Genomic DNA, 27600 nt, shown 5'->3' on the forward strand with positions numbered 1-27600 from the left:
ACATGCAACATAAGGCATTTCAACAGACTAAAGTGTGGCAATGCTGAGCAAAACATAATGCTCAATTAAGGATCTTGATGAAAATACAAAACGAAAAAGGTCTGATGTCTACTCATCCAAAGTCAGGAGTACCTCCATTGTTTGATTTTGTATTTGGAGAAAATGGTGTATCAACAGACCCAAAGAATATATCCAGAAGGCACCTCCAACACAAAACACTGCTGAGGTAAGGGTTTTATCCCTAACCTCGCTACAATAACAGAACTACTGGGCAAAGTCGTACTGAAAGATACAAAACTCCAATGGGAAGTCAAACAAAGCAAAGCTTTACAGCATTTCAAAGACATAGGGAGGGAATTTTTCGGGGGATCAGCGGACACATTCGGTGGTGGGTCGGGTGGGGAAAACAAAATTTTGACAGTGGGTTGGGACCCCGCCGCCACAGGCCTTTCCCAGATGTCGGGTCTGTCAGCGCTGAACAGACCTGACACGTAGTGGCAGGGGAGGCAATTCAGGTCATTATGACCTTCTTAATAGTCCATTAATAATGTTGAGCTCACCTTTAGATTTTACGAGGTTGCCCACGGGTTCCACGCTGCTTGGGGATCACGTTAGGTGAGCAGATCGGGAGTGTATGACCATGGAATCATCTTTTAACTTGACAGCTGCAAATGTGCTATAAAATCTCCCATCTCACAGCTGTTCACTTTCCAAGCTCAGAAGCTGTTGCTTACTGCATTTGGAAGACAGATTGAGCTTTATGCAGGTTGCAAGTGTTGCAAGTTTGGAGTAAACTCTCTATCTAGTGTCACCTCTTTGGAACAACCTCTCTCACCACTGACAGATCACTTCTGTCATCTCAAGTTCACCTGCCATCTATTTCATCGGCATCGTAGCCCTTGAAAAAATCTCACCTTGGTCATAAGAAACATAAGAAATAGGAGCAGGAGTAGGCCATTTGACCCCTCGAGCCTGCTCCGCCATTAATAAGATTATGGCTGATCTGATCATGGACTCAGTTCCACTTCTCTGCCCGCTCTCCATAACCCTTTATTCCCTTATCGCTCAAAAATCTGTCTATCTCCGCCTTATATTCAATGACCCAGCCTCCACAGCTCTCTGGGGTAGAGAATTCCACATATTTATAAACCTCAGAGAAGAAATTCCTCCTTATCTTAGTTTTAAATGGGCGGCCCCTTATTCTGAGACTGTGCCCCTTAGTTTTAGTTTTCCCTATGAGTGGAAATATCCTCTCTGCATCCAACTTCTCGAGCCCTCTCATTATCTTATATGTCTCGATAAGATCACCTCTCATTCTTCTGAACTCCAATGAGTATAGTCCCAACCTACTCAACCTATCTTCATAAGTCAACCCCCTCATCTCCGGAATCAAGCTAGTGAACCTTCTCTGAACAGCCTCCAATGCAAATATACCTTTCCTTAGGTCCTCAGAATCCCACCATGATAAGCCCTATCAGCTGCAGCACCAGGCACACCAACAGCACCAAGAACAACACCAACCTTCTCCCCAATCAACTGATGTTGCACAGGACAGAGGGCATCAGCATCCGACCACATTGCTGCCCGGGACACCAGCAATGGCCTCACCATGGCCAGATTTATTTCACTTGGCGCTGTACACCCTGGCTGTCACATGATGTATCACTCAACACCAACACCATAAAGGATCCCAAAATGCCCAAGCCATTCCTTTCACACTCATCACCATTGCGAGGGGTACCGTTATGTCTCACCATTCACTACAACTCACTAAGCCACTTCCAAAGGTGGACACAGATCTGTCAAATAACGCAAAATGTTCAAATTAAAGGTTTCAATGTTTGACACTACATTAACAGAAAGTTTACATGAACATTGCATAAAATACCCAAGTACCTACCCCTGTGTGTTGTTAGTTGGTTTGATTGCACTAGGGTGTGGGTGAGTGTGAGAGGTGGCTAGTGAGATGGGGAAGTGATAATGTAGATAGAGAGGAATGGATGGAGGTGCAAGGTAAGTTGGTGTGAGTAAGGATTTGCAGGAGTAGGGTAGGAAATGTAGAGTGATAGGGATGTGATGAGTGGCAAAGGAGGATGAGGTTGAGTGTTGCTTTGCAGTAACATTTTGTGATCAACTAAGATCATTGAATGGTTTGCTTCACTGCAGCCAGGTCCTCTTGACAACATCCCTGCTTGTGTTCTCCTGTGCAATGTGCAACCTGGCTTTATTGGTCTCCTGGGGAGGTCTCTTCCAACCCTTGGAAGGGAATAGAACCTCCCTGCATGGTGTGATTCCCTTCATCAGCACATGGAGGGAGTCGTGGGAGAGACTTGGTGCAGCTGTGCACCATTGTGCAGTGCGTGTCAGTGTTTGCAGCACCTCAATGCTGAAGAACACTGACAGCACAACTGTCAAAATAAATTTGCGCATAGTCCTTTTAAAGAAACCGGCTGCTGATGCGTTATCAAATGACATCATCAGACCCGCTTCCTTCACTTGGCCGGCAAACGCGCTGGGCGGGCTTAACAAACCCCATCAGGGGAAAATCATTCTACACAATGGGCTAGAGCCAGTAGCAGGGTCGGGACCCGCCACTAACATTGCCCGCCACGGACCAGCTGAAATAAGGGAAATCGCACCCATGGTTTCTAATGAATACCACTGTGTCAAACTTTGGTGCTGAGAAATTCACAGCACTGTAGGTGGATGGAAATCCTCTGGCCTTGCGGCATCACTAACTTAGTTTGATAAGACTGGGAATGGAAGAACCAACAGTTACACTTGTCATTTATTAACTCCTACAGAACAGAGGTGGTTAAGATGGGGGGAGGGGGAATGGTGGAGAGGGTGGGGGGGCAGGTCTAATAAAAGTTTTAAAGTATTGAGAGAGTAAGGTGAAAAATTTCCGTTGGTGGCAAGTCAACAACAAGGGACACTGACTCAGGATTACCATTGGAAAAAATGAAGAGGGAAGTCATTTTTCCCCCACATAGGGGTTTTTTATTAAAACCTGGAATGTTTTACCACAAGTAGCTACTAAGGCAGAAACTTTATCACTGTAAAGAAATTTTGGATAAGGATTTGACCAAGAATGGAAAGAGGAGAGGGAACTAAGATTAGAGTTGCCAGCTTTAATTGAAGAGCCAGCACCAGCACTGGTAAGATGAGCTGAATGTATTCCTTTTATACTTCAAATTTTATGGAGCTGAGATTCTGATCAGTTGGCTCCACCGGCATATGTGTGGCTGAGCAGATCACAAGTTCGCTGTTGCAGGAAGACACAGGTCCTGTACCCAATTGTAGGGATGGAGTCACCTGCGTAACCCCGAGTGTGCAACCTGTGCCTGGCAGGGGGGCATCAGTGGTGCCTGAACCTTTGGAAGGAAAATCAATGCCATGCTGTATAAACCGTCACATCCAAACATATGTCCCAATGCTTCCCTACAATCAACAGTGTCAGCCTAAAAAACAAGTTTTATATTCATGTCATCTAACATTGTAGCATCAGCTACAACAACACTCTGCGCACAAAAATTTCAGACAGAAGGCTTCCTAAATATTTCTCACGCTGGTGTGAGCAACTCGTGCCAGTTTGAAGTGCTCTTCTACTTACTTTAATCCTTCTATGAGGTGCTGCCCCCAGTGACTGCAACGTAACAGGAGGGAGACTGATGTGGCTCATTCAAGGGCTCACAAGTGAGGTGCTCATAATCAGCGAGCTCTAGGAGCTTGTGCATGAACGGGCTCAGCTGCAGACTGGGACAACTTGCCACCTGCTATGGCAGTCTGACCCCAGTTTGCTTTCTAGCACCAGGGAAAGCATTCGATCGGGGAGAACTGTTACAAGTTAACAGAAGTGTTGCCATCATGAGAGATGGCATGGTGGCATTGTATTCTGTTCCAATGGCATGGCTGCCCCTGCTACTCAGCTGTAGCTCAACACACCAACTGATTTGCAGAAGAGTAGACTCTAGATCAATGAATAAATGCAGCAACTGAAATGTTGTAAAATTCGTGTTTTCTTTTCAGTTTTATTGAGAACACAGTTCGACACTTTCCCCCTCCAATTCTTTATGCATAAACACATATGTTTCTATCAAGTGAAAGAGTTGGAAGTACAGAGCATTTTAATATTCTTTTTCATGTTGCATCCATTAAGAATTTTGAGCCTGCTTGGGTCAAATAATGGTCTGAGACCTGTCGCTACAATATGTGGTAACACTGATTGACTGTCGACTCAGAAGTACCCATTATCAAATCAAATGGAACTTCTATTCTCTTCATGCTTGGGACCTCTCTCAGTCCGAGACTTGTGTATTATTACCAATTAGTGTTGAATTCAAGACATAACTCATTTCTCATCTGACCCGTGAAGGCTAAGAAAAAGAGAAAACCTTTATCCCTTTGGCCAGACTCAATTCATGCCTTGATTCAGAGGTGAAAGGAGAGTGCACAAATGCACTGTGCTACTCAATTTCTTATTCCTTTAAATCTGTCACAGCACAAATTTCAAAATTATAACAGATGGGTTTTTATCTTCTTTCAAATCATACTACAGCCATCTAGTAGATGTCAGGCATTTTACAAAGACACAGTGATTGCAATGACCACAAAAAGAGGTCTAACCACTTTCATTCCTAATGTCAGGATTCTGAAATTAAAATGATGATTCTTAAGAGGGCTATAATATTTGAAAGACGAATTTTGATCGTTTCTCACTATTCTCAAATAATGACAATGGAAACCTCACAAATTAACCTTAACTAACTAGCAGGTTTAGCAGAGTGACAAGGCTTTGGCAAAGCCCTTTGTTTCAATACCATAGAAAAATGAAAAACGGGAAAAAAACTTGCCGAGTGTCAAAATGTTACCTTCAGAAATAGTTAATACCACTAAACTAATTTGTTTAATGGAGACTAAAGTGCATACATCAATTTGACAAGACTGTACAGTCTGCGCTTGCTGAATTACATGCAAGAGGCATCTGGGTTTTGTCCACTTTAAATGTTTCTTCAACTAAAAAGAGTTTAGAATGAGTGGGAGGACACAATTAAGGTCACTGAACTCACTACAAGCTGTGTCATTGAAATTTCCCAGTATTAACAGAACATTCCAGTTTTTAAAGTGACTCACCATACAGTGACAGAGAAAGTGAGCCTGATGCCCTATTCATGGGCTGGCAACAGAAACACACGGCTGCAGCAGCTCTGGGAAACTAATTTGGTCGCTGGTTTTACTGCAGCATCTTAACTTAAAAAGCAAAATATAAATGTTTTAGATTTTACTCCAAGCTGGAAAACTTAAACGATTTGTCTGCAAATAGACTGCCTGGTTGTTGTTGTTTGAATGAACAGTTGACAGCATTTTAAGAGTCTGAGTAGATGTGAAAACTACTGCAGCAGGTACAGGTCTTAAACAAGATGCCCTCGTTCTTTTAAAGCTGGAATTATATGCTGAGTCTGTACAAGCTACAATAATTATCTTTGGGAGAAAGTACCATTAACTACTTATGAAGTCCAACAGTGGAGATCTATGCAAAAGTTGATATTTGGTGCTTTTGTGGAAAAAGGCCAGGTTTTTAATAAAAAGACCCAACAACACCTTTTTCCTCACTGCACATAGACATGCCTAGTTTCACAAGTATAAGCTATCTGAAAGCGAGGGGTACTCTCAAGGAAGGCAAAAAGTAGAAATCACATCATTTGGGAAAGAATGACTGCTGTCGCTTACGATTCATCTGCACTTTGTTTTCACCACATTCTGGATAACAAAAAACCGTGTTATTTCAATTCCACAGAGAACAGTAAAGGCATATGCAAAACTTGACACTGTGCTGCTTCCCAGTACAGTGCTGCTGTCGTTAGGAATGCAGTAAATAAGGCTAAACATAGAGCACAGTCTCTTGAACTGCAGGGAAAATATACAAAGAAACATTTTAAAAGCTATGTCTGAAATCTGGAAGCGGTTCAATAGAATCATTTTTCAGATTGTAGGCTGCTAAATCTTTGTTTGCAAACAAGAGACAGCATGATCAGAAGGAAGTGATGAGGTCAGATCCTTACTGCTGACATTTAGTTACGTCAGAACTCATGCAGAGAGGTTTTCCCATTCCTAGGATGATGAAATAGTGGAAAGTTTAATTAATTCTGTTATCAAGATCTTGGGGCCAGAGAAAATTCAAAAAGGTTGATTATTGTAAAAATCCAAGATCCATTTTGTCTGCTGGCAGCCCAGTTTGCAGATCCTTCAGCACTGTCCACAGAACTCCCAACAACACTCTGGGGTTTAAAATGGCCACGAGCTACAGGAGCAGCTTTGTAGCCTAAACAAGTGCACCCCAAGTGTTCAAATCTATTGTTTTTCACATAACCAGCATAAGTACCAAAGCATAAATCTGATACTTGGGAGTGATATCACAGTTGTTTTTAATTTGTAGTATAATGGAGAATGCCGTAAGTTAATTTATAGTTACTTCTTTGAATTTCATACTGCGACCATGACAATGCATCCATGCTAGCAGAAGAACCTAGGAAGTATGTAGTTTCATGCAAAGACTTTATTTGTTGTGGCTTGTGAATATTTGACACAAAAAAAATCCAAATATTAAAACTTAGGTTATGGTTACTGGTAATTCTGGAAAGCACAAATTGCAGATGCATAAATAAAAGTAACTACTTGATTGACAGGTGAAGGACATAATAACATTTGCAATGGAAAAGGTCAGACCCTGTTGGCTGACCAGCTGCTGATGCATTGCTTGAGGATTGCCATCATCATATGGTGCATAATAAACTCATTGTTTTATTTTATGAATTTTGGGCAAAGAAGTTCATTGTTTAAAATCACAACATGATAATACTGCAGTCGTCATCTACTTGGACTCTTACTGGCCGTGTCCTTCTGTCAGTCAAGCAGATGTATCCATAAGCCTTGAGGCTCAATTGAATACAACTGAATGTTTCAAGTACATCAGAGAAGTGAAATTGTGATTTTAGAAAAGGAGGCCACAAATTATACTCATTTTTCATCCCGTTAAAAAAAATTCTGAAAATAAAATTTAGGACCATTATCTTAGTACAGATTGTGCATGTTCAAAGCTTTGCAACGACCCATTCCTCTTTGATGTAACTTTCCGTTTTGTGTTTGGGAGGATTTTAGAGTGGAAATAACAATTATAGATGGAATTGCTTAAAAGCCCAGTAATTAGCATCTTTTTGGTGGGGAGGGGGAAGGCACAACAGGAAACAGGAAAATAAATAAGCAAGCCACATTTGTTAAGTAGGGTGGAGATGAGAAACCTTTTAATTTGTGACCTTACCACAAAGATGATGTATGAAAAAAACAACAGACACAAGCGTTAGCACAACAAAGGAAGTGGAAGAAAAGGTTTACCCATGTGCAGCCGCCGTTTCACCCGCTTGTCCACATCAGCTACTGACGTGGCATTGTACTCAGAGCTCTCAATTGCAGCCTCATCCTTCTCTAAAACACAAGTAAGGGGACAAACATGGAGCAGTCGATTAACCAGGAGCCCAATCTTTCTGCCGCCTACGACAGCTGCTTGGCATTGACTAACCAAACAAAAAAAAAAAGAAATCAAGAAGTAAGCCATGAAGCACTAAATCCTTGTTAGAGTGTTAATCCTGTTTGGAGTCTGAAGGAAATCTAAAATATAAAGAAGGAAAAGATAGATTCTTAAAACTACTGCAAAAGAAAACTAAAAGATTATTTTTCGGAAAATTGTCCAGAAACTAAGCATTATAACAAGTTTGAAATGGTGACATAGAAAATAGGAAAATGAATGGCAATGCAAAAATATCATGAGATAATGGAGATAAAAGAGTTCATGATTTTTGAAGACTAATATTGGTCATCAAGAAGTCTTGCAGGGAGAGACACAGAATGCAAGGACCCGGTGATGGATGGACATGGGAAGACAATAATCTTCCAAAGTAACACAAAGTGGGAAAATGGGGGGTAACCAGTCTGCATGCAAACAGGAAAACATCAATCAGGGGCAGCGCTGGTTGCCTGCTTGTCTATGGAACACATCACAACTGGCTAAACAGTCAGGACTAGAAACAATGTTCCAAGGATCGGCCTCGGCAAGAATTGACGTGCAGTCAGTGGGAGTAAGTACATAGAAATGTTAGCAACACAGCCATTAAGGTTAGTCTCTTGTTGATGTGCAAGGGTCTTAGAGAAAGAGAGAGAGAGAGATTATGGAGAGAGAAGTTAACACGCAACATTAGAATATAAATTAAATTGGATTAGACTTATTAATTACATTAGGAAAATAATTCAAAGGCAGAAAAGGAAGGAATGAAGAAGTTAAAACAGGTTCCCTCCCAGTCATTCGGTGGAGGAACACACAGATTCAGTAGGGTTGTACAAATGATGATGCAATAAATAAGAACAGAATGGTGAGAAATTGTAACAATGTAGTAAAGTTCTAGTACTTACACATGCAGCAAATGCAATAAGAAGAAAGGCAAATATAAATAGGCTAGATTTTATTTCAAAAATTAGAAGGCTGCAGTTTTAAGGGTGACATTGCAGAGCATTTGCAATCTTTCAGTGATGTCACAATTCCACATCACTTCAGATGGCAAACATTAATGAGCTGGATGAGTTCGGAAAAGTGTTTCAGTGGCACCACTATATGGTTTATCAAGACTGAGATTTTTTGTTTTATATATATATATATAGAGAGAGAGAGAGAAACTAGTTTCTCCATGGGATCAGGCTGCAATAGAGGCTTCATTTTGTGTTTTTTTTTGTTTAAAAGAGTCACTTATATATCAAAATCAACAATGCTCAGACAAGACAGGCAATCAGGAACCATCACCAGAAAGCAGAGGAAATAAAAGCTTTCCTGAAGGAGGAATTAAATACAGAGAAGTTGGCACAGGCAGTTAAAGTAACATGGATCATATGACCAAGAAACAGTAACCTCCAAGACTGTCAACATTAGCTGACTTTGTGTGTTATCTTACAACATACATAGGAAATTTCAAGCTTTGTGAGGAACAATAAGGACAGAGCAACACACAGAATGTGTATATTTTACCAACATCGGGTTAAAATACAACATTCTTTTTGTTCTCCGTGAAACAACACTTATTCAAAAAAAGTTACATCCTGAACATGAAGATATTGCAAGCAGACACAAAAATGTAATTGAAAAAGGTAAAAAGCACCTAATAAATGACATGGCTAATATACTCCTGTTATGATGCACAGCAAAGCTCCAAATGATGTCCTTAGGCTATTGAGATAAACGCAGCTAAGCTGGACAGATGACATATATTTTCTATAAAATATACACAATCAAATAAAACTTACCTTTGCTGAATTTCAAAGTACTGCATTTAGTTCGATGCCAAAACGATTTCTCTTAAAATAATGCAACTAAGGCATGTTCTAAGTGAAGGCAAACACATTGCGGGCAGGCAGTCTTGGCTCTGAGCAATAATCATGGAGGTGATACACTCCACTGTCACTGAAACATGGTCCTTAGGAGTTGAGCATGTTGCTTGTTATGAGGTGCATGCAATGGTTAATGTTCCAAACCGCACATCAGAAAATGTAATATTAAAAACTTTAGGATCCAGCATACAGCATAACGAAGAGTTATATAATGAGCATAGGGTATAATAGCAAAAACTGGTTAAATATGAGCATAGCTTTAAGTCAGAGCCTTCACATTCTTAAGAGCGTAAACCAAAGCATTCTTTGCATTGGTAGCATATCATTAACATGTCAGACATAATATGGCACATAAAATGATGTTAATAGAATTCAATATAAAGCAGAAAATGATCTTACCTTGCAAAAATGATTGTAGATACGAATCCATAATCCTTTTGCCATTAACATTTCGTCCTGCTCCCCACCACACCGTCCCTCCCTCACTGCCCTCCACAACATCATCTCCTCCCTCCGCCCCCACAACACCATCACCCCACCCCACCACCCCCCACAACACCATCATCCCCTCCACCTCACCCCCACCCCCACAACACCATCCCCCCCTCACCCCCACCCCCACAACATCATCTCCCCCCCTGCCCCCACAACACCATCAACCCCCCACCCCCCCGCTCCACCCCACCACCTGCCCCACAGCCCCGTCCCCACAACACCAACCTCGCCCCCCCCGCCAGTGGCCATGTTTGGTGCAGTAATTAAGACAATTTAGTTTTGCTGTGAACCTTCTTGTGAAAAATGCTATGTGAACTTTTGGTCCAAGTAACAATTTTGTATTTGTAGCTTGCAGGTTTGATGACCAAATAATCATGAACTACAGAAAATATTACCAATTGCTTCTGGGAGCAATTGGGAGCATGTAATGGTCTGGTGCCTGTAGAAAACTAAGGAACAGATGACTTCAATGTATATTCTTAGCACAGCCTGATTAATATCTGGAATGGTCTTTCAGGTAGGATAGTGGAGGCAAGAACTCTGGAATCACTCAAGAGGTCGTTAGATACTGTGATGAGGGAATAGTAGGTTTCTACAGAACTTTAAGCTATATGAACTGATTGGCTTCCCTGATCTACATTTAACTGTGAACTGTCTCATGTTAGAATATTCTCACCACAGAACGTCAGTTATTAATAGTAACAATAATAGGCAGATCATTTAGAAAGTGCTGAGATGTTAATGTAATTGAGAACATTTAGAAGGGAAGTATTAATGCTTTATGTTTTAATGGTTTTGTCTCTAGATTCGTTTCAAAGGTTTCCATGTCAAATCACATCTGTAATGGCACATTTTCTTTTCTTGTTACAATAGTCAATATGGTTTGTAAATATGGCATCAATCTATTTCTTGCGTTGCATTATACTTGAGTAAAAACTGCAATTAGTTATTTTTAGCAATACTTATAAATCAAGTGAACATCAAAATACTTCATGACAGAAATATTCGGTCATGAATTTATAAATTCACACATCACATTACTTTTCAGTGATCATGGTTCTTGTAATTGTCCCAGAGTTCTTTGAGCTGTAAGCCTTTTATGCTGGTTTTAATTATCATTGACTAATGCTTCAACTGAAAAATTAAAAATGAGGTTGCTTGTTTGTAAAATAACAAACTTACATTAAATGTTCCATGGTTTCCTCGTAAATGATCTTGCAAGACAGTTTGGTAGGTTTGTAAACAGGTATGTGCAATAACATAACTAGTAATGCTTAATTTATTGATATAACAGTGATTGCATTTTCTAGACACTGAAGACTTGAAATTACTGTTGCCGATGAATGGCCCGGATTTTGCTATAATAATAACGGTGAGTCTGTCAATCCTAGCAGTTATTACAGGGTAAATCTGACAGCAACTTCTGGTGGCCGCACATGCCCAGTTAAATGCGAAAATCAAGCAGTTGCTGTCAGAGATATCCTGCTCCTCCACAGGGGGCGCTGTTGTGGTCCTCACTGATAGACTGCACTGAAATCACTATAATGGTGTGAACTTGGGGTACTTACTCACTAGTTCTGCACTATAAACGGCTGAAAAAGTTATGGCTGGTACATTTAGGAGTAAGTGAGTTTTTTTATGGCATAATAAGAGATAATTACTGCTGAATAATCTCTCTGGCCCTGAAAAATTAATTTTACAAATGTGGAGTTTCATTCTCTCAAAATCAAATTAACGTTCCAGATTTTTAAAAAATAACATTTAAAATAATGTTTTTTTTACTTTTTCTGTTTGTCTCTTTTATCTCGCTCCTTTAATCCTATCTGTATTATCCCATCTGTACTTCCAAATCTTTAGTTTGCTTTCTCAACATCAGTTAAATGTAATTTAGATTTCCAGCTTTATACTTTCTGGTTTAGACTCAGCGGGGTAGAAATTCACCTCCGCCCAAAACGGGGCGCACCTACCACTTTTGAAGTGTTCTGGCCACAGCAATGGATGTGGCGGCCTATCCATCAAAATTCAGCTCTTTGTGGGTTTTTTTCCAGCAGGGCAGAAGTGGCCTCATCATGGAGGTGGAAGTGGGTGTGGAGCGGAGTGGCCATCACTAGCGGGGTGGAAGTGGGGGTGGGACTGAGTGGCCACCGCTGTCAGCATCAGCGCCGCACTGATGATATCATCGTGCTGGCACGTCACATGTCTCTCCCCTTCAGTTAAAGGAAACGGCTGCTGCTGCATTCATTTTAGTTAGATCCACTGCGCCACCAGGGAAGGTTTCGGCGCCCAAGAGGGGGTGCCAGGCTGCCTGTTGGCAGCCCGGCCGAACTCATAATTGTCGGCTCGACCTGGCAGTCGGTCGACAAAAAATAAAACAGCAGCGCCACCTCCCCTTTAAGGGCAACCGTGCCGCCATTTCATAGAGTGTGCACCGACAACAAAAGCTGTAGGGGGCACCGGCTGACGGTGGCGCCGCTCCGGCAAGGCAATTTCAGATAAGGGGCAATTTCGGTCGGGCAATTTTGCGAGGGGGTCTCCGCCAGATGGTAAGGGGTCGACGCGTGCATGTGGGAAAATGGCCGGAGCGGTCCCGGACACCGCTCCGCTCCTGAGGAAGGGCAATTTACAAAATGGCAGCCTCTCCAAGGAGGGTTGGCGGCCATTCCACGCCGCCCCATGGCCCGCCACTTTCAGGCTGTCGGAAGGGGCAATTTCAGCCCCAGCATGTTTCAGTGAGGATTCGTTAATCTGATTGGTTGAAGAGCCTTGCTGTTACTTGGCCTGCTTACAGATGCCACAGATCCCCTGCAGAGTGTGCGTGCTGGAAAAGATACCAGGAATTGGAAATCTCTGCTGACAAGCCCGCGAATAGTCTGTGGGCAGTTGTCAGCGAGATGAATGGTAAAAGCCGTTCCTTTGCGGCTGAGCGCAAAATCCGGGCCAATGTGTCTACATGACATTCCTCTGGTACATTAAATAAGGCAATGGCTCATTTAAAATGCAGACAGAGGAATGTCATACAAATGTGTTAAGCATTCATCTGCTAATATAGGATTACCAACAGTAATTTCTAGCCTTTAGTGTTCCCCACCATCTCGCACCCTCCCTCCCCCCCAAAAGAAAACATGATACGCTGCACTGTTCTGAAATGCTAAATCTTATAAAGGGCTCGTTGAACTAAGAGTATTATGGTACAGTTTTCCCTTATTACTGTACTTCAGAACTGTTGGTTACAAGCAGACTGAGAGCAATGATTTTGTACAGAATTTTCCTGTGACACCACAAATTTCCATTCAAGTGAATAGGGAAAGTGGTTTCCATTCATAACATCATAAAGTTAGCATCCAGCATTTCCACAAGTGAAACCTCACCTATCAGAAAATAATAAAAATATTGTAAATGCTGTTGGTGGTACAGGGCATACTCATCTTAGGAGTCAAAATGACTGACCCTCTGTGAAGTTTTTTCCAAGTCTGCCCAAGGAGATATCCTGGCCAATAAGTCTCTCGCACAAAGTGCTCTTTTAATCAAATATTTCATATCCAACAAGTCTTCATTTGTTTATCCAGTTTTAAAGTTATTTTTCTCAGTCGTTTAGTACTTCTAACCGAGTCTGCAGAAGGGGATCATTGAAATTCCCATTTATAATGCAAAATTTGTAGGAGTAAATTCCCTGTTGGCCCCACTCAAGGGTGAGCATGGTCATTAAACTGTTGGTACTGTGCTAACTCATCAGCAAGGTATGGTTTTCATTCTGAGTGTTGTATGAAATGGGCACTTAGTACAACAACACGGTGAGTCTTTCATCTCCAGGAAACTCCAATGATATTATTGCACTGCTATCCTGTGTGTCATGCCTTCACAGTTAGATACTAAATATTTCTGGGTCTGCAACAGAATGAAGGCCTTATGGAATTTAGACTTGGGGCATGCGATTGCAAGTCACTGAATATCAATACAAGTACTGCAGAGCTTGGACTTGTACCCACAGTGAATCTGCTAGATTCACTCCAGACATAAAAATACCTTGAGAAAGCATATCAGATTCAATCAAGGTACAGGCTAAGTGCTGCACATTAGATCTATACCCAGAGGTGGCCCAATAGGATCACTCCATCCACAAGCACAAATGTACTACTAGCTCTTGCCCACTCACCCTTCAAAAATAAAATATTTGATAATCAAAACAAAAAACGTTGGAAATGCAAGGTGGATAGAGAGATAGAGACAGAAAGACTTGCATTTATATAGCGTATTTCACAAACTCAGGATGTCCCAAAGCACATTACAATCAATGAAGTACCTTTAAAGAGTAGTCATTGTTGTAATGTAGGAAATGCGGCAGCAAGTAGGTGCACATCAAGGTCCCACAAGCAGCAAGGAAATAAATGACAAGGTTATCTGTTTTAGGTTCTGCTTGAGGGATAAATGTTGGCCAGGATACTGAGAGGACTCTATTGCTCTTCTTCAGATAGTGTGGTGGGATCTTCAACCTCCACCTGAGGCGGCAAACGGGGCTTCAGTTAAATGTCTCAATTAAAAGGCAGCACCTCTGACAGTGCAGTGCACTCTCAGTACTCAGCCTAGATTATGGATCAAGTCTCTGGAGTGGACATGAAACCCACAACCTTCTGATTTAGAGATGACTGCTACACCAAGGCTAACATTTTAAGTGAAACCCTCCATTCATTTAAGATATATTGGTATATGAGGTAGGGACTTTTCATGAGTAATAACTATACAGGTACATTGGTCACTCTTCCCAATCCTCCCCACGCACACCCCTCCCCATCAGTCATGTCCCATTATGCAGGTTGGAGTAGTACCTTCAAGTACCCTAAAAGTAGCACTGTAAATCAACTTAAAGCACACAGAGATGTGAAACAAACTGTTAACCTATATTTGATGTGGAACCCTTCAGTTCAAGTAAGTTAAATTTTACTCCAGTAAGAAAAATTAAACATGGTTAGATACAAACATACCAGTCAGCTTGCGAGGAATCCATGTTATAGGATTAGTATAAACCAATGTGGCTTAAATTTAGTTTATTTTAAAGTCAGAGATCATACATTAACAGTACACGAATGAGAATTTTTCAAAAAATGTGATGCAACATGGAATGATCCTACTTGCTTTAATTGCCATATAGCACAATATGAAAACGTTCCAACATTAGAGCTAGTTTGCTGTTGGAAGACTAATGGGCATCCATTTGAAACTTTAGCAAAAGAGGTCGATACTCAGACTCCCATGAAATATAGCAGCAAAATTACATTACCTGTTAGATTTGCTCATGCAATTGGCAACACAAACTAAAAGAGACTGCACTCCTACAGCATTTATTCAGCAAGCCAGGCTCTTACTCAGTTCATACTGTAGCAAGTTGTCTATCAGTCAGATCTTTAACACATGCAGTAGATCTTCACTTACCAATGCATGTTTTCCCATCTGAATGCAGAGCGTATTTCTGGTGACAGCCGCACACTGGTCCATTGTCTGTGTCATCGCAGGTATGCTGACAGCCCCCATTTCCATAGTTACAGGTTACTGTTACACAGAAAGTGTAGGAAGGCAAAAATGTAAACTCAGAACTCTATTATATAGCTCATTTCACAGATCCATATCTCTTTATAGTTGTATTATACAACCATCGAAAGAGAGACATGATGAAATACATAATTCATGCTTTGAGTGCTGATGTTAATTTGACTTCTGAATGATGAATAAATATCCCTAGTTGTGAACGGAATAAACTTGGGAATTGTTGCCGACTGTTGAGAACTACACATTGTATTTATACTACAGACTATTTAATATTTCAGATTCTTTCCCCAATTTGAAGTGGAGGGGTGGTGAGGTGTGATTTGCAGTATATAAAGAGTGGCTAATGTTTCCTAGAACATGTAGGGCTGCCAACTTTAGCCAAGTCAAAAACTGGATCAGAACAGTGGCAGAGCAAGTATGGGATCATGGCTTAAGTTCTGATATTTGCTTTGCTGTTGATCCAAATTAATTGCTGCCAATTATGATTAATGCTCCCACATAACCAGACACAGGGGAGAAAATTATCTTTTTAAAACCTGCCTTTTGATGTGCAACTTGCATTTTAGGAATTTGTGGACTGCCTACAAAACATAGGACTGTCTGGTCCAAATTGAACATAATGCAATCCTTCTGTAGATCATGTGATGCACACTCCTGATGTTAAATTGGCAAGTCTATGGAATATTGGCTAGATTTGTCCACTTATTAGAAACATTTCAAGCCTCCAGTCCAAAGTAGCAAGATCAGCATTCCTGGAGTGGCAAAGCATCCTGCAAAGAGATATATTCTCATGCTCCATCTTGAGTGGCATCACTGGGTAATGAAATCAGGCGATGTAGGCATCATGTCTTGGCTGGATAATGATGTTCTAGAGAGGTAAATGTTGCTGGTGCTGCTCTGTAACTTTATATTTTCTCTGTTTCACTCCTTCAGACGTCCTTGTATTGTTTGCTACCTCCAATTTGTGTGAACCACCTACTCCCAGGCTCTTGGCAATGCTGGTCTGTATGCACCCAATAGAAGGTGAACAAAATATGGCTCATAATGACTTTCCCTTCCTCCAGGAAAACATCGGTGGGGAGATTTTACAAATGCACACTCCTTGCACCGAGCTTAACCTGTCGGGAATGCATCTCGGGAAATCATGCAGATGCCTCCCACAAACTTTCCATCAATTAAAATGAAATTGAATGGATAGAAAGTCATGGGAGGCACATGCTGCCCTGTGCTGTACTCCTATCCAGTGACACTCTGTGCCAGGAGTATGCATGCATAAAACTTAACTTTGATCCCTACTCATGGCACCTTGAGAGCATGGCTCAGAACAGGAATTTATCATGTGGAGTATCCTACTGCTCCAAGCTGTACGGTTTTGCAGAATACCACCTAGATAACATTTACTAAATGGTTAGTAAACTGTGGTTAGAACAAATGTTAATATGTTACATTTTGTTTCAAAACAGAGAAATAAAAAGTAAATTAACCCTCAAATGACTGAATAATTTTTAGTTTCTAAGAAATATGTATGTATTTCCATCACACATGTATATATATTCTCATATACATACAGATACATACATACATGGCCCATGGCATTTTACAGATGTCGTCGTCATTCTATGATGTCAAGAACAAGTATGGTCTTTGGGGAAGGATGGTTAGAGGGCAGGGGATATTTGGAACAGGGCACAAAGTCATAACACTGTTCCAATTTTAAAATCATACATGATGTGCTTATTCTTATATATTTGCATTATAAATTCTTATGTCCACAATTATAATGGAAATGGCCTATGTAAACTTGCACACAGTAATTACACCTTTCCACCAGCGGTGGTGTTACAGCCTAGATTATGTACTCAGGTACTGGAATGAGGCTTGAATCCACGATCTTCTGGCTCAGAGTGACTGCTACTACTGAGTCAAGCGGATATTTTTTATTCTTGTATATGGCTCAGAGAATCTACTGGAGCCCTTAAAGAGTTCAAGTAGAAGCTACAAATTGTAAACAAAAATATGTTGTTAAATATAAGTCAAGAAGACTGTACAGTGCGTTAGAAGATCATAGCATGGCAAGGAATTGGGGTGATGTCAAAAACCACAAGCAAAAGTCTTGAGTGATTTAAGACATTGGCAGGGATTTTCCCCTTTGCAATTTCAGCAGGGCGAACATTCTGGGGTCAGGATAATTGAAGTATGGTAAGAGCACTCCTGGGGGGATTCCAAACTCCATTGGGGAGTTCTCGGAGGATGGGGGAAAATTCAAAATGGGCGCAGAAAGATTTGAATAAGTAGCATTGCATGGTTGCAGCCTACAATTGACTGCATAGACTAAGGTGGCCTTTTAATTTCTAATAGCTCCCTTCCTGGCACTGTAGCAATCCTAGATGCCCAGAAAGAAGAAAAAGAACAACTTATATTTATATAGTGCCTTTAACATAATAAAACATCGCAAGGCACTTCACAGGAGTGTTATTAAAAAAAAATTGATACCAAGCTGTATAAGGAGATGTTAGGGCAGATCACCAAAAGCTTGGTTGAAGAGGAAGGTTTTAAGGAGCGCTTAAAGGAGGAAAGAGAAGTGGAGAGGTGGAGAGATTTAGGGAGGTAATTCCAGAGCTTAGAATCTAGGCAACTGAAGGTGTTCCTAATACCTAGCATTGCTCAGGCGCAACTAATGGGAAATATGTTGGATGATGTATTCCCATTATTTGTACACCATTAGAATGCATCTACCCATTTTAGGCAGATGCGTTCTACAACCCCATCACTTCTGCTGGAAAATTCTGGAAGTGACAGATGTGAGTTGGAGGTCAGCTCCTGAAGAATTTCTTGCCCACATTCACTGGAGTTATGCCGGTGGGCTGACGTAATTTAACCGAAAATTCTGCCCATCATTTCAACCAAGAAGTGTGTAACTCCTTGGGGAACATTCTTCATAATATGCAGAAATTAAGTAATTTCTTACTTTTTTCCATTGTAGTTTTTTATCGTTAGGTTTGCTGTGACTGATAGGTTTATTTTACTGTACAATGCTGGGGAATACCTGTATCACAAATTCTGTACATTATAGATTTTTGTATTAAGCCTTCAATCACAGGCCCATTTTACAAACTGAAAATGAGCTCACCCGTAATACCAATGGATTATGGGTTACTGGGTTTACTGAAGGCTATAATTTTGGAAAGAAAAATAAATGTCTACCCAAGGGCTCAGTTGAAAAAGGAAATGTTTAATTAAGCCATGCAGACTAGAAGGTCCCAGTTTCAATTTCTAAACTGCTGAGTTAGATGAATTCAGTCACGGTGACAGTAGGGACTCTACAATTGGCCTCCATGCCTTAGATTAGAAAGAGGAAATTCAGTCGGCAGTCTGGTTCCCAGTACCCATTACACATTCATGAAGTTTGAATGAAGACTGGATTGGGCTGAGCTATAATGCCCCATGATTGAATTGAACAATCTGCTAGCATTTCCTCCTTAAGAAATAAAGATACAGGTATTGGGTTGGCAATAGAGGTCTTTGGCAGCCTGCTTATTCTAGATTCAATGGCATCACTGTATCTGGCAGCATACCAAGAATGGAATTTGCTATGATCAATCAACAAAGTCTCAAGTTTTTAAAATTCATTCACAGGATGTAGGCGTCGCTGACAAGGCCAGCATTTATTGCTCATCCCTAATTGCCCTTGAGAAGGTGGTGGTGAGTCGCCTTCTTGAACCGCTGCAGTCTGTGTGACGAAGGTATTCTTATTATACTTTGTAGTGGCTTTCTAGGCCATTTCAGAGGGCACATTGCTGTGGGTCTGGAGTCACATATAGGCCAGACTGGGTAAGGACGCCAGATTTCCTTCCCTAAAGGAATTTAAATTGTGGTGGGATTTGAACTCATTTCTCCGATCATTAGTTCAGGCCTCTGGATTACTAGTCCAGTAATGTAACCAGAATGCTACCATTCCAGAGGTTGATGACCACCTGCACAATGTATGAGTACCAAAGGGCGACAGCCCCCTTGGAACTGTACCCCAGCACATGGCCCAAAATTTCCTTGGACCTGCTCCCACTCTGCCGCCGTGACATCACCGGAAGTATGACGTGAGTAAACACGAGTTTGCATTGAACTTGTGGTGAAGTTACGGCAGTGAAGCGGGAGCGCCTCAGAGGAAATTCCCGGTCTGTCTGCAGGAGAGGAGAAAGGGTGAGAATTGGTAAAAAAAAATGGGAATCTTTCCCAATTGAATGGAGGGGAAAGAAGGAGAATGCTAATTTATGGACTAGAGAAAGTGTGTCACACTTCAGGAAGAATCTCTCAGCATGTTCTGTAACATAACAAAAATTACGAGTAATAAGTGGCCTCCAGTTTGGCCAATTTAGCTGTTGTATTAAACAACAGTTGCATGGTTTTTAAAATTACATTCTGTTTACAATCAAAATCAATTCTAAAAGGTTAAGTTAGCCAAACATTTCACTTCCTTTCTTTTCAAAATCAATTTTGAGGTTAAATAAATCTCTGATCGCTACAACCCCCGATCGAACAATCGCTGCACTGGAATGGGTAGGCCCAAGGCCCACCTGACATTGAGCTGCATAAACCTCTTGGGAACACCAAAGGCAGCTCACCGGCAAAGAGGATTTCAATTTCGGGCCACTGTATTGCTGGCAGTGGCCCTCTGGTGGGTCCTGGGAAAGGGATGACTGCAGCAAGCGGGCAGGGAATGGGTGCAGCAAGTGGGCAGGGGATAGGTGCAGCAAGTGAGAGGGTGCCTGGCACCGGCTGCATTTAGGAAAGCCCAATTTTACAAAGAGGCCCTAAAACAGGCGTTCGGCCTCCTATTTGCATTTGTTTAGGGACTAAGGTCTGCTTTAGCCATGGGTCCTGGATGCTGCGTTTGTTGTCTTTACCAGAAACTCGGATGGACTCCCCCTATTTTCAGGTATTTCCACTCCCAGGCTGTCAGTTGGTGCCCAGCATTCCATCAGTGCTGGTAAACATGGCCTCACCAGGCAGAAATGTCCAACAATGGCAGAAATGAAGCCGGTCTGTGGGTTCTGACCCCTGAAAGCTGGAGGGGAATCCTTCCACATTTTAAAGTGACATCCTGACCTAAGTGGCCAGAAAGGCTGATGGAATTCTCTTCAGGTGGGAGGGAAAATCTGCACTCTCCAGCCATCCAATTATGGTGGCGTTTCCAGAGTCGCGGAGAGAGAATGCCGCAGATGTGCCTCCAAATTACCCAAAGGCTTGCTCTGGAAGGCCCTTGATCCTGACCCCATGAAACTCGGTGAGGTCAGCAGCAGAATTCAACAGCAAGTGTGATCCCAGCCCAACTGTCGAATCGTGCCCCGCTGAATTTTCTGGTCTACCTTTCTAAATAGTTAAGTTGTAAAATAAGGAGTGTATTGAAAGGTTTGCGCAATTTTGTTTTTTTTAAATAAGTGAAAGCGAACCCATTCATATAAAGAATGGAAACAAAATATTTGACATGTAGTTTTTGCAAAATTTCACCCATTTGTTTGTGCCACAAGCATGTGAATAAACAGTATAGGATCCTAGAAAGCTATACCACAGAACGAGGCCATTTGGCCTGTCGTGTCTGTGCTGGTTCTTTGAAAGAGCTGTAGTGATAATCCCACTCTCCTGTTTTCTGTCCATAACCCAGTAAGTTCCTCATCCGCAAGTACCTGTGCAACTCCCCTTTAAAATTATTTATAGAATCAGCTTCCACCACCTTTTCAGGTAGAGCGTCTCCCTTCTAGATCTTTTGCCAATGATTTTAAGTCATTGATCTCTGGTTATTGACTCACTCGCAAGAGGGAATAGTCTTTATATATTCTATCAAAACCTCTCATCATCTTGAAAACCTCGATTAGGTCACCTCTTAACCTTCTCTGTTCCAAGGAGAAATGTTCTAACTTTTCCAACCTCTCCTCATAACTGAAGTCTTTCATCCTTGGTATCATCCTGGTAAATCTCCTCTGTTCCCTCTCTGGACTGGCTAATATTAAATCTCCACTATTATTGCATACAGATGCTACTTTAGAAGCTTTTGTTTTGATTGGGGATTAACAAAGTTCTAAAAAGACAAATGGTTGAAACAATTTGTTTTGATAAGTTTCACACTCACTGTCTGGGCCCTCACATGCAGAATGGGCACTGAGGGGAGATTCTGGAGTTGAGCTCGTTCCTGTGGACCAAACCCTAGCAAGAGTCAATGCTTTTGGGACAGGAAAGCAGCTATAATACACACGAGACTGGAGGAGTTCGAGTACAAAACAGGATTTACTGCATTTTGAGAGGAAAAATAAGGAAAACCCAAAAACGCTGTGTGTCTTCAGAGAAAAGGGAAGATATCCCTCAGCGTCTACAGCTACCTACATGTGCAGTCCCTCTGGTTTTTGGCGAGCTCAAAGCCAGGCCTGCATTCACAGGCCACCCCACCCTTCGGTGTCTCTCGGCAAATATGTGCACATCCATGATCTTTGTTCATACAGTTCATGCCCTCTGTAAAGAAAGCACAGTAGAGGAAGAGAAGAAAAACAATTAGATTACAAATTCAACATATGTAAAGACTTCACCATTCTGTAACTGTCATTGCTACCTCTTGGCTAAAGTCCATCTACTGCTACTAAATATACAATTCTGATTACAATATAACTCTTCCAAACTTATTTTACAGCAAAAGTGAAATATTGGATACAACTATGGTCAATCGTAAAAAATATCAGTTAATCATACATTTCCTTTCCTTTTCTAATTAATACTCATTTTTTTAACTCTGGCCGTGCTCGCATCTCTTTTACCAAGGTAGACAGGCATGTATTTTCATGCTCGCAGACACTTGCTAATGCTACCTTCAGTGATTACTTGGTGACACAGGGTGCACCCCAGGCAGGATATCCTGGTTTGATTCCTCACTGCTCTCTACAGAGAGATCCCAAAGATTCCACCTGTACCTTCCTATCTGCAGAAGCTCAGATCAACGTGGAACATAGTTAACAATTGAACTTCCAACCTTTCCACCCCATATACATAGTGTTGCCCCATGGACATTGGGCCAATCATACTTATAACGCATTTCTGCATGAACTGAAACACAGCTATTCCCGTGCGAATCATTTTTACGAGCTAAATAATTCATTCTTGTCAAATTTATGTGTGCACTATTTTCACAAAGACATTAATCCATTGGACAAAGTAAAAGGAAAGGTGGGACAGCAGAGAAGTGGGGATGGAGGAGGCCGAGGTGGCTGAGCAGATGGCCCCAATCTTGAATGAGTTGTCATCCATGCGATCTTCGGGTCTACTATGAGAGGTGAATAAGGAAAGAGTGGAAAGAAGTAGGCATAGGTAGTGGTGGAGAAGTGGAGTGTGGAGTTCTCTTTTCTTTCCAGAATGAGCTTGCAATAAGAGGAGAATAATAGATACATCGAGTGATTTCTAGTCAATAACTTCAAGCAAGGGCTGAAGGAATTGTTTTAAAATTCTGAAGCTTTGTTCTTGCTTTTGCTGGCATCAGCTGAGGCCTTGGTGATTTTAAACCTGTGCTTTGCACTGCCTATTCTAGCAAAACTGGCTGTGGGGGATTCTGTGGAGTTGTCATGTAGAGACTCAACAACTTGCATTTGTACAACATCTTTAATGTAGGAAAGCCCCCAACGTGCTTCACGGGACCATAATCGGACAAAAGTTGACACCAAGCCAAAGAAAGAGATATTAGGAGAGGTGACTAAAAGCTTGGTGAAAGAAGTAGGTTTTAAGAAGAGTCTTAAAGGAGGAGAGAGGTGGAGAGGCAGATAGGTTTAGTGAGGGAATTCCAGAGAGGGAATTCCAGAGCTTAGGGCCTAGATGATTGAAGGCATGGCCACCAATGATAGGGCATGAATGGAGAATGCACAAGATGCCAGAGTTGGAGGAATGCAGAGTTCTCAGAGGATTGTTGAGCTAGAGATAGGGAGGGATGAGGGCTGCTATGGAGGGATTTGAGCATGAGTAAGAGAATTTTAAATTTGAGGCATTGCAGGACTGGGAGCCAACATAGGTCAGTGAGTACAGGAGTTATATGGACAAGCAAGACTTGGTGTGAGTTAGGATATGGGCAGCAGAATTTTGGTGAGCTCAAGTTTATGGAGGATGGAAGATGGGAGGCCTGCCACGAGAGCATTGTAATAGTCGAGTCCGGACATAGCTTTTGCTATGATGAAGGTTTCAGCAGTGGATGGGCTGAGGCAGAGATGGATGTGGGCAATGTTATGGAGGTGGAAGTTGGCGGTTTTTGTAATGGAGGGGCTATGGCATCAGAAGCTCAGTTGCTAACAGTCCGATTCAGCCTGAGACAGTGGCCGGGGAGAGGGATGGAATTGATGGTGATAAAACAGAGTTTGTGATGCCGCCAGAAGACAATGACTTTAGTTTTCCCAATGTTTAGTTGAAGGAAATTGCAGCTCATCCAGGACTGGATATCAGACCAGTGTGCTGACAATGTAGAAGGGTCGAGAGGCGGTGGTGAGGTAGAGCTGGGTGTCGTCAGCATACATATGGTATCTAACGTCATGTGTTTGGATGATGTCACCAAGGGACAACATATTGATGAGAAATAGTAGGTGCCAAGGATAAATCCTTGGTTCAAAAGTTACTGAAATGGAGTACTGAAAATGCAGAACTTTTTATTATTTTGGAGCAATTTATGCTTTAACAAATGGTGTATTGTAGTCATAATTTTTTGCTTGTGTTTCTACTTCTGTGCAATTATTTTATTTATAAGTAAATTGGAATAGAAGGTTTATCCTGAGCAACACTCCTTTCAAAATGCACAGGAGCAAGTGGCGATGGCCACCTCCTCTCCAGTGCAAGGTACCACGACAAAAGGGTAATTGCTAATTCTGTGTCATTTCATCCCATTCAGTTTGTGCGGCAGGCTGCTAGCATCAGTTCAAAGGTGATCCAAGTCCTTTTATGGAAGATGCCCATTTGCTGTGGAAGAGAGTTAACAATGTTTGGAGAAAACTCAAATTGTAACGGAAACATTACAATTTAAGAAAACACAGAACATGAACAAAAATCATTTGGCCCATCAACCCTTTTCTTTCCACAGACCATGTACAATCTGTTGTTTCATGGATTACCGAAACCTATTAATCACCTGAAGAAGTGTTCAGCAAAGTCTTGAGCTGCCCCTGCAGGGTGATATAAAACAAAACTCCAGAACATGTATCTAACCTTATTACAACATTATTCATCTTTGCGAATTAAACATATTTATCTACATTAGTAAATTGGCATTGCCCATGATCAGTTGATGAATACAAGTTTTTTTAATATTCACGATCATGACAGAATTGAAAGAGAGACTTCAGAAACTCATTCCACAACAACATCAGCAATAGCCAGAGTCTGTAACTAGGAACGTAGGAACTGCTAGACAAAAAAAGACCAAGGTCCATCTAGTTTGTCTTCTACCATCCTGGTAGTCACCAATGATAATGATAATGGAGTTGACTAATTATGGCAATCAATCTCTATCAATTAGTCTACAACAGACCCAAAATGACATCAGGGAAACTGCATCACAGTTCACATACAGGATTTCCAATGTATAGGCAGTTTCAATGTTAAATGTTGACTAAAAATCGTAACAGAAAGTTGGACAGAAAATGCACAAAATTTTTAATAATATAGATATGGGGAGGAAAATTCGGATGAACGCCTCCGACCCGTAATTTTTTAATGAAAATATCTGGTGGTCACGGAGGAATCTACGATTGCGGTCAGGGGCCTTCATTCGCAGTGCAGCATTCCCTGTACGTACTGAAATGCTGGAGTTGCGTGGGCCTGGACCACCAATCACTAGGTAGTATTCTCATTACTCATCCCTTTTTGGTGTGGAAGCGGGTCATCCTCGATACGAGGGACTGCCTAATACTATATATTCTCATTGATAAAAATGGGAACTCCGTTTTATCAAGTTCCCATTACTATCAATGAGAAAAATGTCCTAAAACAAGAAACACAGCATAATAAAATTTTAAAAATCTCATTTAAAATTAATTGAAATTAAATATAATTAAATGTTTTAGAAAAATATGTATTTTTGGACATATGTGTTTTAATAAGGTTAAAAAATAAACTTACCTTAATGGACAGGGTTTTTGACATAAAAATGATTAGATTTAATTTTTATTTGTTTTAAAACTCTTACGCTGGTAAAAGTAAGCTATGCGTCTGTTTTTACCAGATGTAAAAGATTGAAGGACATTCACTGGGCATGCGAGGATGTCCTTCTCCCGGGGATGCGTTCGATCCGTCAAGAGAAATCTTGACAGATCGGTAAAGCCGACTTTTGGCATATGCGCATCACGCCCCGAAAACTACCTTTTGGGAGGCCTTGCCGGGTCCACGTGTACTTTGTACAGACCCAGCGAAGCCGGAATTTTCAGCACATTGTAAATGATCCTACGGCAGCAATTTAAATACATTTTTCATACTTGTGATTAGTGTGGAAAATTTAACCACAGCTTTCCATATGTTCAGATTTCCCATATGCACTAAAAAAACTTCTGTAAATGTGATTGTGCAAGCTGTAATTTGGAAATGTCATTGCCTAGATATTTATCCTAAATCCTTACTCTCTTCTTATGACTTTAGCCTTGTTTTAACACCTTAGTTAAAACAGCAGATAAAGAAATTTCTTATAGACGTTCACACACTAGTATTTGCACAGTGTGTTACCTCAAGGCCTTTGTTGCCAACACTGCTTTGAGCATGTGGATGTAATTTATATTATTATTCATTTTAATTTCTGTGTTAGCAAAGTGTTCAGGTAAAATTTGTACAATTTGGCATGTTAAGCGATATTTCAGCATTGACTTTTCATTTTTTTCTCTTTTGCAGTAATAAATAAGGAAAGGATTCATCACGAGTCCCTTGCAAACTGCAGCAGCTTTCCGATGCAGCAAATAGATTACACTTTAGTACTCAGTATGCTGAGACTTCCCATAGTAACGTTACTCAGCATGGACTTTCTGGACAGATTGCATACATGAATATCTGGTAACAGTTTAGGTGCAAAGCCATAATGTGCTATTGGTGTGCCATTAAGAACTTGGAAAATTATTTAAAGCTACAGCAGCTTATTTGTATCTGCCATTGTCTTTTCATTATCAAAGCTGTAATAACGGGGTTGATTTTAACTCAGGGTGGGATCAGTGCATTGGGGGCCCAAAATGGATGGTGCAGCTGGAAGTCTGAAAGTTTGTGAGGCTGGCTGATTTTAATGACTGGGCCTCGTGGTAATATCTGTAATCGAAGCCAGCAGGAATACTATCAAGGCCAGCAGGCGGGAGTGAGAATTTGAACGTGAGGCGATTAAATGGTCTCCGGCAGAAGGCAAGTACATGAGAAGGTTTCCCAAAAGATGCCAGTGTAAGGAGGGGAGGCAAAACAATTACTTTCAAGGCCCAGAGGATATGTTCAGTTCTCCTCGTCCACAAGGAATAAAAAATATTTATGTCTTGGCCTATTCTGGCCACTCTCCGACATCCCATCAGGTTTCTCTGTTGGGTTTGACTCCGCACGAACTTTCCGTGCATTATTACCAAGCAATATAAATGTAGTGCAAAATCTGACATCAGCTTGGCAGTATTTGTGCGTAAAAGAAACAAGAAACTCAAGTGCATGAATGAGACTGGTGAACACCTCAAAACAGATAACAATGTGTAAAGATTGCTTCCTGAACCAGTGAAAGGGATTTGTTTGACCCCCACAAAACTCGTAACAACCTGCTCAGTTGAGAGATCATTTTCTAGATTCTAAAGGCTGAAAAACTATCTGTGCATAATGATGGCTCAACTCTTTCTAAACTATGTTAATAATCTTCACAGGTAACAAAGCTTCACTAATATAACGAACAAATGGTCAGCAAATTCATTGGAAGGAATGCCCAAAGATAGTCAGCATTCGCGATCTAAAATACTTAGATCATTAATATCTTCTTGGGAAGGTGATATCTTGAATTATGCTGTTCAGAATAGTGTATTTCACATTGTTCTTCAGTGATCTTCAATATCCATGGCACCAAATTTTATAAACATGTTTCAATTTCAGGAATGACAACCTACATCAGAATCAGAAAGAGCAGAG

At 41.1% G+C, this 27600-nt stretch overlaps 1 protein-coding gene across 2 annotated transcripts in view; it reads right to left on the reverse strand.

Annotated features, from left to right (window-relative positions):
* The window catches only part of scube1 (signal peptide, CUB domain, EGF-like 1), a 413776-nt gene that overhangs the window by 136311 nt on the left and 249865 nt on the right, over nt 1-27600 (reverse strand). Inside the window, exons 5-7 of one of the 2 annotated variants that reach the window (XM_070901674.1) lie at nt 21841-21966; nt 15352-15468; nt 7393-7482 (exon numbers count right to left, since the gene is read on the reverse strand). In XM_070901674.1, the coding sequence (XP_070757775.1) occupies nt 7393-7482; nt 15352-15468; nt 21841-21966 (333 nt within the window). The remainder of the gene's footprint in view (nt 1-7392; nt 7483-15351; nt 15469-21840; nt 21967-27600) is intronic. The other variant, XM_070901675.1, reaches the window with a different exon arrangement.

This window comes from Pristiophorus japonicus, chromosome 15, assembly GCF_044704955.1.
Source record: "Pristiophorus japonicus isolate sPriJap1 chromosome 15, sPriJap1.hap1, whole genome shotgun sequence".
In the NCBI taxonomy this organism is placed as follows: Eukaryota; Metazoa; Chordata; class Chondrichthyes; family Pristiophoridae; genus Pristiophorus; species Pristiophorus japonicus.